This window comes from Anastrepha obliqua, chromosome 2 (genome assembly GCF_027943255.1).
Source record: "Anastrepha obliqua isolate idAnaObli1 chromosome 2, idAnaObli1_1.0, whole genome shotgun sequence".
Lineage (NCBI taxonomy): Eukaryota > Metazoa > Arthropoda > Insecta > Diptera > Tephritidae > Anastrepha > Anastrepha obliqua.
Genome location: NC_072893.1, coordinates 133,194,705 through 133,209,586, shown reverse-complemented (window position 1 = coordinate 133,209,586; position 14,882 = coordinate 133,194,705). Strand labels below are relative to the sequence as shown.

Genomic DNA, 14,882 nt, shown 5'->3' with positions numbered 1-14,882 from the left:
AGCTAACAAATACAAAGCAAAAAAGGAGGTGAAAACAAATCAAACAAAAAAAAAAAAATGAAATAAAATAAAATTAAATTGAAATAGTGCAGGGACAACTGCACAACAGAGCGACGAATAAAATTTTTTAAAGATATGTTAAGATAAAAAATTGCGATGAAATGAGCACACAAACCTAATAAAGAAAGGTTCTGATTTTTATTTTTTTATTCATTGAGCCAATTTTAAGGTTGAGAGGCATAAGAACAATAAAGTGCAAATAAACTGTTTATAGTATATATTCAAAAACCTCAATGGACGATCTTTTGAATATGAAAATCAATAAATTTAGAGATTTTATTAAACTCAATGAGGGCTCTAGTAATCGGGCATAAAGAGGTTTTGACAAACCAACATAGAAAAACTCCAAATTACGAAGAGCTCTGGCCGGAATATTAAACAAAACCCCGACAAATTCAATTATTTTCTTATGGAAGTATAGTTCATACTACAACAAGAACCATATAAAGCAAAGTTTAGAACTTTGTATAAAATTTTTTAATAAAAATTTCACACTTTTTACTCAAAATTTGTAGAAAATTTCGGGTATGCAGATTTACATATCATTAAATTTTGGCATAAAAAATGAAGCTTGGAAAATCGTGGTTCAAAATCGCATTGATTTTTGACAATTTTTTCTGCTAACGGTGTTGGGTGTTTTCTTGCATATAAAAAAGTGTAGAGTAGACGTTAAATGGAGAAAATGCATAAGACCGCGACTGAAAAGAATTCTAACAAATCAGTGTGATTTTTGACCTTCTTAAAACATGCACTTTACGGAAATCGAATGAGCTATAAAATTGCACACCTGAATTTTTTTATAAATTCTAAGTAATAAGAATGGAACTTTGATGAAAATTTGCCGAGTTCTTACAAATTTGGTAGAAAGTTTGAAACTTCGCTTTATATGGTTTTGTTGTAGTATGAACTGATGCTTTCCATTTCAATTCAACCGGGCTATTCGGGTCATGTTCTTCGATTTCGATGTAACTCAAATATGTTGCTCTCTGGTCAAAATAATGAGACACGTATTTTTTTTTTCAAGCTTTATCGGCAATTTTGTTTTTCGGCTCAAAATCGATTTTTTTTAATTATATAAGAAAAAACTTTTTTTAAATGCCCATAACTTAGTCAAAAATGAACCGATTTTAATAATTCTGGGTTCAAAATGATCGTAATTACTTACACGAGCGACTTCATGTAGAAACAATTGCAAAAAAGTAGTTGAAAATTTTTTATTTAGCAAAAAAGGAAAAAAATTTAAATTTTTTCGAAATTCAATATTTCAAAAAGTGTATTTTTGTTTTTTTTATAACTTTTTCCAAATCAAAAGGACATCTCAAACTTTAATTGAGCTGAATGCCTAGTAGCTAAAATGCGTTGTTTTTGAGTAAAAACCCTGTTTCGCACTTTTTGTTTTTTGCAAAATAAAACATTTTCAACTTCTTTTTTGCAATTGTTTCTGCATGACGTCACTTGTGTAAGTAATTACGATTATTTTGAACCCAGAATCATTCAAATCGGCTTATTTTTGACTAAGTTATGAGTAATTAAAAAACAATTTCTTATATAGATTCTTTCCATTTCAATTCAAAAGGGCTATTCAGGACATGTTCTTCGATTTCGATGTAACTCAAATATGTTGCTCTCTGGTCAAAATAATGAGACACGTATTTTTTTGTTCGCCCGAAAAATTTTTTTTTCAAGCTTTATCGGCAATTTTGTTTTTCGGCTCAAAATCGATTTTTTTTAATAATATAAGAAAATTTTTTTTTAAATGCTCATAACTTAGTCAGAAATGAAACGATTTTAATAATTCTGGGTTCAAAATGATCGTAATTACTTACACGAGCGACTTCATGTAGAAACAATTGCGAAAAAGTAGTTGAAATTTTTTTATTTTGCAAAAAAAACAAAAAGTGCGAAACAGGTTTTTTACTCAAAAATTCATTACTCAAAAGCAACGCATTTTAGCTACTAGGCATTCAGCTCAATTAAAGTTTGAGATGTCCTTTTGATTTGGAAAAAGTTATAAAAAAAACAAAAATACACTTTTTGAAATATTGAATTTCGAAAAAATTTAAATTTTTTTCCTTTTTTGCTAAATAAAAAATTTTCACCTACTTTTTTGCAATTGTTTCTACATGAAGTCGCTCGTGTAAGTAATTACGATCATTTTGAACCCAGAATTATTAAAATTGGTTCACTTTTAACTAAGTTATGGGCATTTAAAAAAAGTTTTTTCTTATATAATTAAAAAAAATCGAGTTTGAGCCGAAAAACAAAATTGCCGATAACTCTTGAAAAAAAAATTTTTCGGGCGACCAAAAAAATACGTGTCTCATTATTTTGACCAGAGAGCAACATATTTGAGCAACATTACATCGAAATCGAAGAACATGACCCGAATAGCCCGGTTGAATTGAAATGGAAAGCATCAACTGTACTTTTATGAAAGAATAACTCAAATTAAAAAGTAATTAAATAAATAGTCAAAACTTGTTAATTTATGGTGCACACTTTCTTTTGACGTTGGCCGTATATTTATACATATTAAAATTTTTTTTAGCAGAATTTTTTTTGCTGAAGTATTTCAAACAAATATAATAAGTATTCTTTCAGGTTATGAATTAAATTACTTTAGTTAACTTCATTTACAACGAAAAGTAAACATTTCGTATTATATATATTATAAATTTTTATAACTGAATTTATTCACTAATATTTCAAAATATTTGCTATTCATTTTGTTAGACTAAATTTTAGTACTATAGAAAATTTATTTAATAATATTTAATAAATATTTTTAATTTCTATGCTTAAATATTTTTTTTTAATTGAGTTTTATTACCTTAATTATTACAATTTACTTTTTTTGTACTTGAAAATAAAATTTTTATTTAGAAAGCGAAATTTTGTCGTAAGAAGTATATTTCTATTTTGTGCGAGGGGAAAATTTAATGAAATAGCGAGATGATTTTATATTTCGCTTATAGAATGGACTGGATAAAAAACATTGAAAAGAATAATTCATTTCACTGGAGAATGGCCTAGTGCTCGAATCGAAAACTTATTTATTTTCACATTTATTGTCGAAGATGAGACTTGAAAAAGAGATTAATTGCAATGCTTATTGGGCGAAATTTTTTTGTTTTTTTTTTATTAACGCATCTTAAAGTATAAGCAGAATAACATTTAGAAATTACAACTAGTATTACAACTAGTACAACGAAATAAAGATATATACTAACGAGCAATTTTTATTGAACATATATATTAAAAAAGGAAAAAACTAAGATGCCTCAATATTCATAAATTCATTATGAATGTATAAATATATAAGGAACAGCTGCTACTGGGTGCCCATCTGGTCTAAAACTGTTTTACGCTTGAGCCGCCGACGATGAGTATTTGGCTGAAGCAAAGCCAATGCTTCAGCGTTGACATGTGTACTTAAACGTTGTCTGTGAGCCATGGCGTACTTTTTCGCCACGTCAGTGATGGGTAAGATACCAAGATCACGATGGAGGTCGAGATTTCTCACATAGTATGCAGTATTGACGATGTTGCGCAACACTTTATTTTAGAATCGTTGGATAATAGTCATGCAAGATTCGCTTGAGCATCCCCATACGTCCATACGTGAATGCCATACGTCCAGACCAGTTTGAGTATTTGATTATATAGCAGTAGTTTGTTGTTCGTTGACAGAATAGAGTGTCTGCCAATAAGATAAAGAAGGTTTTTTGTTTTTAATTCCAGCTCTTCACGCTTTTTCTTGACATTCGCCTTCCAACGCAGTTTAGCATCAAGGGTTATATCAAGATATTTTGCCTCGTTGACGGACGGTATATTTACGCTGTTTATGTAGACTGGCTTGTAAATTGTTTTTTTCACGCCGAATACAATGTGAACTGATTTGGAATTATTTAATTTGATACGCCATTTTTTTGCCCATGTTGCAATAGAACTCACCGCTGATTGCAATTTTGTCGTTGTAGTCTCTATCACTTCTCCAACTGCTAGGATAGCCGTGTCATCTGCAAAGGTTGCGATAACGTGTTGCGAAATAAGTAAAAAATATATCAAATATTTGGACTGAGCTTGATTTTTGTGCCTCACTGGGGAATACATTTTTATACAAAAAATCTAGAGCTATCTGCGTCACATCATCGTTGCATGTAGCAGCACTAGAAATAGCCGCCCGCACTTGATTGAAATTTATTGCAGCAATCACGTACTTATGTTGGAACAACTACAACATGAACCAGAATTACAGTAACGCCAACAAATTTAGTGCAATTAAAAGGCTTCTATTATTGCAACCAATGAGCAGAAGCATATTGCAGCTGCAACCATAACGATAGTGCCTTCACACATAGTATATACATACATACATACCTACATATGAACGCTCTCAAGTCCGCCTGCTTATGTAGGCATGCGAGTGAGTGTAGCCAGAGTTGCTGGCGCCATATAAATTTTATTCAAGGTTGATGAGGATGATTTGGATGGCTTGAAAAAATAACTACTAGGACAAACATAAAAATAGCCATAAGGGGGAGGGGGTTGGACGCTTGAAGACTACTTACCATAAGGAGAATAACCGCGTGCATCACTCGACGGCAACGCGTCCAACAACGCCGCTAGCAACAGTGACAGCAAAAGCCAACGCAGCGGCAAGCGGTGTCGTCGCAGTCGCGTCGTTTGCAGCCTTTTGGGCGTGCATATAGCGTGCGTGGCAGTGCTGTTGCGGGATCTGATGGTGGAGTTGGTGTTGTTGGGGTGCGGCCCCCCCATTTTCGCCAACTGCTAGCCGCTGTGTTTCGATCGTCGAACGTCGGGCGCTCGTGTGCGTGTGTATGTGGGGGTGTCAAGCAGTTGTCAACACAATTTTTGTTGTAATTGCAATTTGGTTTTTGTTGCAGCAAATTTTAACACTTCAATTTTGTGGCACGTTCAAAATATGCGCGTTAAATGCCACAACATTCATGACATTGGTAGCCAGCAAGCAAATGTTAACGGCGCTCTGGGTTGGTGGTGTAGAGCGGGCGCACTTGGGGCACTTACTAATCTGTGACAGTGTAAATTTATTTTCTACTCAAAATTAACTGCGGAAAAATTCAGCTTTTCACGCGGTTGCACTCAAGCTAAGCTCTTAATGCATTGCACGCTTCATTATCCTGACAGGATGCATGAAAGGACACGCATTTTTTGGTCATTTACTAAACTAGAATATCAAATATTTGGTACATTTTCTTTTTTTGCTTGGGTTCTCGTTTTAGTTGCTCGGTAAAGGTCATAAAAATTCACAGCATGCGGTCAGTGGTGTTGATTTCGCTTTGAATATTTGGCGACGGAAAAGGCAGAGAGCTGGGGGGGGCGGGGGGGGGGGGCGTGAAAAGTTACTTGACAGTGTCGAAAGTGTATTAAAATTCGAAGCACACTTGGAGGACGCAATCGATATATATTCACTGGCAGCGTATTGAGACGCGCTTTGTGTACATCGGATGTTGTGCCACATGTAGCGTGCCGCAACATACTTGTACGGCAAATTGAATACTTCCGTTACGATTGCGACCGTTGACTTGTTTCCTTTGCCCATTACCTCCAAAGAGTTGGCCAAATCAAGCAAGACCCGCAAATACATCCATAAGCGGATATTTTACTCACACTCGTTCAAGTGTATTTATATCCACATACAGGCATGCACACATGCAGACAAACTTTCCTTTTTCCTTGCGCGCCTCCAATCCTACAAGGAGATGCTGCTCGGTGCTGATTTTAATTTGCGCAAAATGTTTATTACATTTGTGGGCGTTTCACCGCAAGTCGCCCATTCAGCCATTCAGCCATTCATTCATTCCCACATTCAATTTTTTTGCGTTCAATTGCTCATTTGTTTTGCCCGACAACAACAACGGTTTTTGCGTCATTTGTGGTTGCAACAGTGGAGACAAAAAGCGCTACTAATGAAGAAGTAGAAGAAGAAGCAGCATGTTGCAGGTTGGTGCGGCTGTGCACCCTGCACCCATGTACAAGTGTGGGTGTGTGGCTTGCCCCTTTGAGCATATTAACAACTGTAATGTGTTTTCTGTTGTCATTTGTTGCCCCCTGCTGGCTGCTACTCGTCACTGAGCTGCTGCTGCTTTTCAGCGCTTTCGCTCTTCTTCGTCGCTATGTATTTCCACTTTGTTCAATATAATGTTATTGTTGGCGCTGCTGTTGTTGTTGTAGCTGATGGTTTGATTGCTCTTCAGACGTTTTTATTGCGACATTTGCAACATTCATTTACATGACAATATTTTTTAAAGATCGCGACGACAATCAGTACAAAAACTATAATGAAAACAACAACAATTATGGCAGCGAAAACGACAGGCGCGTGCACATTGTTGTGATTTACTTATTCAGATGCAAATTTTGCAGCGAAAAAATTATGAAAAAGGCGAGACGCACTTGTGGGAATATTTCGCTTTTATTCTTTCTCAGCTGTTAATATGGAAAGTAAATTTCCCTGAATGTCAAAAGGATATCGCTCTTGGAAAAAATGTTGTGTGAGTCGCAAATAAGTACTCAGTGTGGGCGAAATAGGCGTGGAATGTGTTGCCAAAAGGGGCGGCTGGTCGTGGTACAGAACACCTATGTTTTATTTCAGAATTTGAACGCCATTGGCGAGTATTTTTCAAAAGTTTATTTGATTGACTAATATACAAATCTGTGCATAAGATGAAATAAGTCTCATAGGCGCAGAGGCTCATGGTCGTAGAATATATTTCTCATTTTGATATCACGTCTCCTTTCAGTCACTAGATACTTTCAGATTCCTTATGAAGGCTGAGAGGTCTTTGGTAGCCAACTTTCTGATAGCCGATACTAGGGCTAAACTTTTTCAATATTAATCTCGAGCTACACAAAGTCGAACATTCACATAAAGAGGGTTAATACTTTTTATCGTGCTCCAAACCTAGTTGGCTTAAAAAATTTTCCGAAGCTCTAAATGAACGAAAAAAATGTAAAAAATGTTTATTTAATCTTTTTATTTTTGCCATCTTTCACAACAAAGTTCAATTTGTTTATGAAAGCTTTAAGGCATGGAAAATGTTGAGAAATACTACATATTTTTTTCAAAAATCTTTTAGACATTTTTTCCCATATTGCGTTTTTTGGAAATTTTTTATTTCTTAGTTTGTTTTTACACAATTTTTTCGATATAATGGGCGCTAATAACTTTTTTGCGTGTTTTGCCGAGGTTCTCCTCCCATTCATGTTCAAAAGTAAATGGCAAGAGTTTCATATACTAATGCAGTAAATTTCCTGAATAAGTTCACTCAAAAACCGACTCCGCTGAAATCCTCTCCTGAAGCTCCTCCATCGAAAGGGCATATCCTTATATTGATTACTATTTTATTGTCGCAGAGTGCCCTTATTAAATAAATTAAATTTTAGAGTATGGAGTAAGAAACATTTCTGAGAAATCACCCCAACGCTGGGCCAATGCACTTTGTGCTTGCAACATGCACCCTAATAATATTTCATTACGCTTAAACGCTCTTTGGTGGAACTTTAGCTCCGAATCATTAATTTTAATGAACAACTTGTAAACATTAAAGGCGAAGAAATGAATTGCAATATCTTGAAAAAAGCAAAAAATATTAAATATGAATAGAAAAAATATGCCAAAGCAATAACGCCTGCTAAGGAGCAGCGGCAGCTGCAACGGCCTCCAACAACTGCTGCTGTTTGTTCATTAGGAAACATGCAACAGCGCCGCAAGCGAATGCAAAGAATTCTAAAAAATCTGTTTGCCGCGCCTAAAAGCGCACTTCCATAAATACTGGTGGGACAAAGAATTCTAAGTAATGCGCGCATCTGCACAAACTGTATATGAATGGCAGTAGTTGCAACGCATATTTCTTTCAATCTTTTAAAATTCAAAAGCCGAGTTGCAACACGTGCATTTTGCTATTGGCACAGAACAAATTATGCGTAACTTGTTGCAAAAACACTCAATAGCAGACAGCTTACCCCTTCAGCTCCTTCCCAGCACTACTCCAACAGCAGGTAAATAAATAATGCATTACATTGTAGCGGTTTTGCTTTCAACTTGCGCATTTTGTATGTGTTGAAAAGTAATTGAAATTTTAGTTTCAATTAAAAATGCAGGCATTTTGCCAGCTACAATCAGCCACAACAACAAAGCGCTCAGCAACAGCCGCAGCTGTAATAGTGCGCCTGTTAGACGTCCAACCAACTGAGCGGCCGGCAAAATGGTGAGTCGCTTCGCAATAGACAAACGTAAAATTAAATAAAAGTCAATTTGAAAAGCTTTGAAATTTGAAAGGTTGCATTTTCTTCTTTTTTTTGTTTGGAGACGCGCGTCAATAGACTAAAATGAGCGCTTGCTGGGGTATGAGAGTACGACACACAGATAAAAGCATATTTTCACAGGCGCGCATTTTCTTTTCAAAACTTATTCAAAAGAGTTTAATGAGCAAGCAAAACTTTCTTGCACAATTTTTCGTATGAACAAAAAGTTTATATGAAATGTTGGGTTAAATAATTTTATAAACAAAAAAACTGTGTTCGAATTGCGGTCTACATCTTTTCAATCACACTTCAGAAATTGAAAGCTTATTTTCAGATGAGTCAAATGATTTCTTAGAATAGTCAAATAATATTCAGAAGTCCTCAAATGTAATTCAAATATCAAATGTCATTATATATATATATATATAATTGGCGCGTACACCATTTTTTTTGGGTGTTTGGCCGAGCTCCTCTTCCTATTAGTGGTGTGCGTCTTGATGTTGTTCCACAAATGGAGGGACCTTCAGTTTCAAGGCGACTCCGAACGGCAGATATTTTTACGAGGAGCTTTTTCATGGCAGAAATGCACTCGGAGGTTTGCCATTGCCTGCCGAGGGGTGACCGCTATTTGAAAAATGTTTTTCTTAATTTTGGTGTTTTCACCGAGATTCGAACCGACGTTCTCTCTGTGAATTCCGAATGGTAGTCGCGCACCAACTCATTCGGCTACGACGGCCGTCATTAGTCATATGTATTTTATAAGCCGTCAAATGTATACCAGATTAGTCAATTGTGTATCAAAAACTGTGAAATGATTTTCAGATTACTCGAAAGTGTTTGAGGAACAGTCGGATGTACTTCATAAACTCCAAATATTCTTCAGATTAGTCAATTATATCAGACGACTAGTCAAACGAATTCAGAAACTGTGAAATGATTTTCGGACTAGTCAAATATATTTCTGAATATTCAAATGTACTTGAGATTAGTGAATTATATATCAGACAAGCCAAATATTTTACAAAAAAAATGTATTTCAGAAATCGTCAAATGTACTTCAGATAATGTAGCACATTCCTACTGGGCTTCTTGTACTTCTTGGTAAGTTTCCGCAATACCTGAAGCTTATAATTGGCCTTTTTGGGGCATTATATGTGCAAAATATTTTAAGTAGTTTAAAAAAATTGCCGTTTTTAGTATTTAAGTGGAAGCACTTGGCCACTACACATGCTGATATATGCGTGTATGTACATAAGACTGATATTAAATATTTATATTTTCTGAAGTTTGCCCAATTTTTCTATTTTGGTGACTATGATCATGTTTTCTATTATTTTTAGTGCGAAATATTAAGCAACACCGTAATTTTTACAATATTTGTATCTACCGCATGACGTAAGGTGCATTTAGTTCGGCAATAAAAATTTGCTGAAAATATTTTGTATCGAAAAAAGTGTATGTACTTATAAGTGTAAGTGTATGTAAAATGTATGTATGTTAGACTTTCAGACTAATTGACAAATGAAAAAGATTTTTGCCATATCTTGTGGGTTTCACTTTTTTTGCCTCGTATATTTTTTAGACGTCGTATAAAGTTTCCAAAATATTTTTTTTTAGTTTTGGGAAATCATATTATTTGCTGCTTTTTGAGTATCTATTACACATACTAAACATAGTTTCTCGCTTTGGCTGATGAGTAGTCACTGGTCCAAAATTAGAAATGGGGAATGATCTGATTTAGTTAATGTGCTATATATTCTATTTACTTTAATCTCCAAAGGCATTTTTCGACTTTTTCATAGTCCCGGAGGATGTATTTTTGATGATTTCTTTTCAAAAGAAGTCCGTTGTAGTTGAAAGGAAGCATTTTGTTGAAAATTGCGCGCTGGAATGGGCTGAATATCATCATCACGCTAGCTGAACTTAGACAATTTAGAGCTCAAGGGTGATGAGAAGAAGTGTACTCTCCATTATAAATGCATCTAAGACGCATTCTTAGTTTTAACAAGCATGCATACATGTGCATAAGTGGACGCAAATGTTCGGCGAGGCAGGTCTTACAGCTCCTACTCAGCGAGTGTCAGTGAGCAGTTGACCCCTGCAGTTTTAAGCTCTAGCTTAGGTCGAAGTTCTAGTCTGTGATTGCAGGGCTTTCGCTGCCCTCTCCTTGCATAAAAAAACAGCATACATACACACACACATAGCGTATTTATGAAATTAGTACGCCATATCCGATTTTTTGTAAATTTCGCTTACTATTTCAAGTTCAAGTGCACTTGCGGCATAAATTTAAATAAATAAATTGCATTTCAATTAAGTCACCGTTGCCGGCTGCAGCACCACAAAAAATGGCAGTCAGCTTAACGGCGTGAGCAAACAAGGGCAAGCATGTGTATGTATTTGAGTACGTAAATTTCCAATGCCTAAGTAAATACACAGCTGCAGCTGCATAAGCATGTACACATGTTTATACATATGGGTGTGTGTGTACAGCAATATGTATGTAGCCTCAAAACCAATGCAGTTATCATTTTACGACTGTTACGTAGACCATTCGCCCGCCAGTCAAGCGTTCCAACCGCTATGCGGCTGCACTTGTTGCTGGTCGCTTGTTGCATATGTACATATACATACGTATACATTTATATCATATCTACTATTGTAGGTATGTTTGTAGGTGCAACTACGACGGTGTCCGGGTCTGCAGCTGGCCGACCGGTCGCCACACAACACCCACATTTCCAGCAGTCATTCGAGCGTTCACTAGCCATTGAACCAGACGGGGCATGACGTTACTCTAGACGAATGCTGGCAATATTGCAACGTGTTGCACTGATTTTCGTTGTTTGCTTTTGTTTGCGCGTACGTTAGATTCTAGCTAAATTTGTTGCAGGTGAAACTTTTTGAATGAAAGCGCAGCGGAAGGAATTTTTTTATTGTAGTAGAGCAAACAAGCATAATTTTGAAGAGTAGTGAAAAAAATTGAGGGATTGGGGAACGAAGTTAGAGATAAAAAAGCTCAAAATTAAAACCAGAAAAATTTAATTAAATAATGGTTTTGATAGATAATAAAATAAAATAATAATAAAAAACTTAAGAAGAAAATTATTAAAAAAAATTTAATAATATAAACAAATGAAAATAGGGCAAAATAAAACGGGATGAAATAATAAAAAATTAAATAAAATATTATGTGAATAACATAATAAATATTTTTTTTATTAAAATAAAACAGCTAAAATTAAATTAATACAAAATAAAATAAAATTATATTAAAAAAGACTAAAAAAATTCAATAAACTAATAAAATTACATTCTGACCACTGTGCGAGCAGAATATTGCCAAAATTCCCACACATTGGCTACTCAGGAACTGTAATTTCAGTATGACATTTAAAAACAGCTGTGTCAAGCAACGTCAACAATAGTCAGCAAAATTTATATACATACATACATGCATGTATTTATGTGTGTATGAATAAGTGATATATGCAGTGTGAAACTTGATAAAGAAGCCGTAATGCGAAAAGAAAAAGACCAGAAAGGGAAATTATGCAAAAGAATTTTTAGCAAAAAAAAATATATATATTGAAATGCCTTTTTGAACCGCGCAGCCAAGAAGCAGAGACAGCAGGGCCGGAATTATTATTTTAAATCGCTTCGCCAATATTTTTGTCATTATGCCACGCCCAGCTATTCAAAGATATGCTAATTTCTTGCGCATAAACGATTTCTCACAAAAACGTTTTTATTGCCGGTAATCGGTAGTAAATTGCAACATTTTCCATGCAGCAAAAACGCTTATAACATCACAGCTGAAATTGCTATGAAAATTACAGCCCTTGACTTATGTCTGTGGGTGTGTATGTGCGCGTGTGTTGCAGGCGAGGGCGACTCAATCAGCCGCTTCCGTATTCGATGCTGCATGCAACAGCGTCAAGCCAAATCAGGCGGGTATTTCACATGCATTTTACTTATATTTCTGCACGATCGGCAATTTCATAGCGCAATACCACTCGCCTTGTTGCTACAACTTTAATGCGCTTTGACAATCACACAGTTTATCTGCAACATTTACATGCCGCCGCGCATATCTTCTGTTGAAGAGCAACTGCTACATGTGTACTCCATGCCACATACATACACACACACACAAATGCAGTGTCAAGATCACTGTGTCTCCTGTTCGCTGTTGTTGTTTGTTGCCACTGGCTCATTAGATATTTTTGGCTGCTCAGCATGAATTTTTATTGCTCCTGGCATTGCATTCATTACGAGCGCATATTACGGCGCATACAACAAATAGCTGGCGTTGCTGTCACCAGCCCACCATGCGGTTGTGGCTACTGCCGCAATCGATGCGGAAAGATTTATTGTGCTGCGTGCAGCAATGGTGAGGCGCTGATCGCCTGTGAATGTTTGATGTCTAATTTTATATATTTTCATGGCAGTTTCGCTGCTTTCAAACTTATTACCACTCATTTATTTAATTTTTTTTCTCCTTTTGGTCTTTAGTAGAATTTTTCTATACTACATAAAGACTCGCTGTTGCAGCAACTATCGGTGCAACACGGCGATGAGTTGGAGATGATCGTTTGTTTTGCTTCAAAGGGGCATAATTTGATTTGTAACTGACAATGATTGATCGGAACTGATTAAAGGCTGGGCAAAAGGGCGATAAGCGTGAGCTCTTGGAGAATTTGCGTGACATTTCTTGAAAAGGGTGTACGAAATTTACATATATGAAAGCAGGCACCTGCATCTTTCTCAAAACTTTTATTAAAGAGAAAATGTAAGACAGGGTAATTTGGAATTGGACACGTTCTAATTGCTGTGATTTGTTTTATGATAATCTTTTCAACTAATTAATTTTAATTTTGTTAGGCCGCGATTTAATGGAATCAGCGATTGAACTATTTCGAATTATGTTCGCTCTAAATAAGATTTCTAGAAAAATACGGAAAGAAAAAAACTATTCAGCCGGGCTGTTCGAATAGGCTCTCCAAATGCGAGTGCCGCCTTAGATCTGTTGCATACAATGAACAATGGATTACCTATAAAGTTGTGCTGAATAATTTATGAAGAACAGTTATTGTTTTTATAATTATATTTTTTCCACCAAGAATAGTCTGCACGAGCGATCCTTCAAAAATATGGTTTTTTGGTAGCCAATAAAAAATCAGAATTTATTTGGACTGAGTAGATTTGGATTTTTTGGGCTGAGTAGCTAAGTACTTAATAATTCAGCGGTTATAGCACGATTTTTTGACACATTTTAATTAACACATTTAAAAAGAAAAAAATTTCGATTAAATATAATTTTCCATTCGGCACAAAAAGCGCAGTTAAGCGAGTAAGCCACTTAAAAGAACACGAATAAGTCATATTTTATGAAAAAAGGAAAAATGTTGCTAAAAGTTAGTATCTAAGCCGAATAAGCAATTCTTTAAATGCAAGAACTGAGTTACGCACGTAAGGCGCTTAAGCGAGATGCACATAACAGGGCAAAACTGTACGACATTTGAGGCAAAATTAAGAAATATCGAACGAGTGATTTAGATAAGTGAGTAGTGCATTTAAACGAATAAGGCATTCAAAACGAAAAATTTTATGTTTTTGTTTGGAACTGCCACCAATAGACAGTTTTTAAATGTAATGTGCATTAAAAGAGGGTAAGGCAGCCTGTCAGATTTTACTGTTATTTACACCATCACTGAGATTACCATGACACGGAAAAGAATATTTTTGTTTATTAGAGAATCTGCAAAAATCTAGACTAACAAATGAGTGCAGAAATAATTTTAATTTGCAAAGGGGCTTAAAGAAAAAAATTGTAATATGTTTTTGGGCGGAAAATCGCATTTTTGAAAATTTCAGATTTTTTTTAATTTTTCGTAAATAGTTGTACGCTAAATGAAAAAAAAATTATACGCCATAGATTTTCCAACATTTTTCGTACACCAACATTTAGCCTAACCACTCCCTGTTACCTGATTTTATAATATTAATCTTTGGCTTTTTTTGTATACTTTTTATTGTTTTTTAATTTGTTACGCAAGAGCAAAGTTTTCCTATGCTCAATAAATTCTCATAAAAAACAAAGAAAAAATAACAAAAAATGCCAAACTCATTAAAATCTTCAAAATAAATTTGGAATTCTTTAGTTAATGCAGAACAGCTGTGTGAGAGTGAATTAGCAGTGTAGCATGCCACATACGGCAGCGCACAAAGAAATGGAGTAAATTGGAGCAGACGAAAACCATGGAGCTTTTATTTATGCAACATAAAAATAAACACAACGCCAGAACACATACGAATTAATGACTAAATAGGCCGAATAATTAAAAAATATACAAAAAAAAATTTTAAAATAGCATACGAATGCCTGCATCAGTCAGGGCACGTGCCTTAGCGGCAGCATCTATTTTCCGAGCAGGTGTGAATTTTCACTGCTGCTTTCATCAATACTGTCATTGATAGCCTTCATCTGCCATCAAATGGTTGCCTATTTTTTGTATATTTTTTTGTATTTC

General features: G+C 35.1%; 1 protein-coding gene across 35 annotated transcripts in view; it reads right to left on the bottom strand.

The window, feature by feature from the left end:
• Positions 1-14,882, bottom strand: part of LOC129237214 (basement membrane-specific heparan sulfate proteoglycan core protein) — a 211,020-nt gene that overhangs the window by 102,246 nt on the left and 93,892 nt on the right. For 4 of the 35 annotated variants that reach the window (XM_054871783.1, XM_054871782.1, XM_054871781.1 and 1 more), the window contains exon 2: positions 4,632-5,113. The exons of 29 other annotated variants lie outside the window; for them this stretch is intronic. In XM_054871783.1, the coding sequence (XP_054727758.1) occupies positions 4,632-4,839 (208 nt within the window). In that variant the 5' untranslated portion in view covers positions 4,840-5,113. Of the gene's footprint in view, positions 1-4,631; positions 5,119-14,882 lie in introns of those variants that run through there. 2 more of the 35 variants (XM_054871785.1, XM_054871786.1) reach the window with 2 other exon arrangements.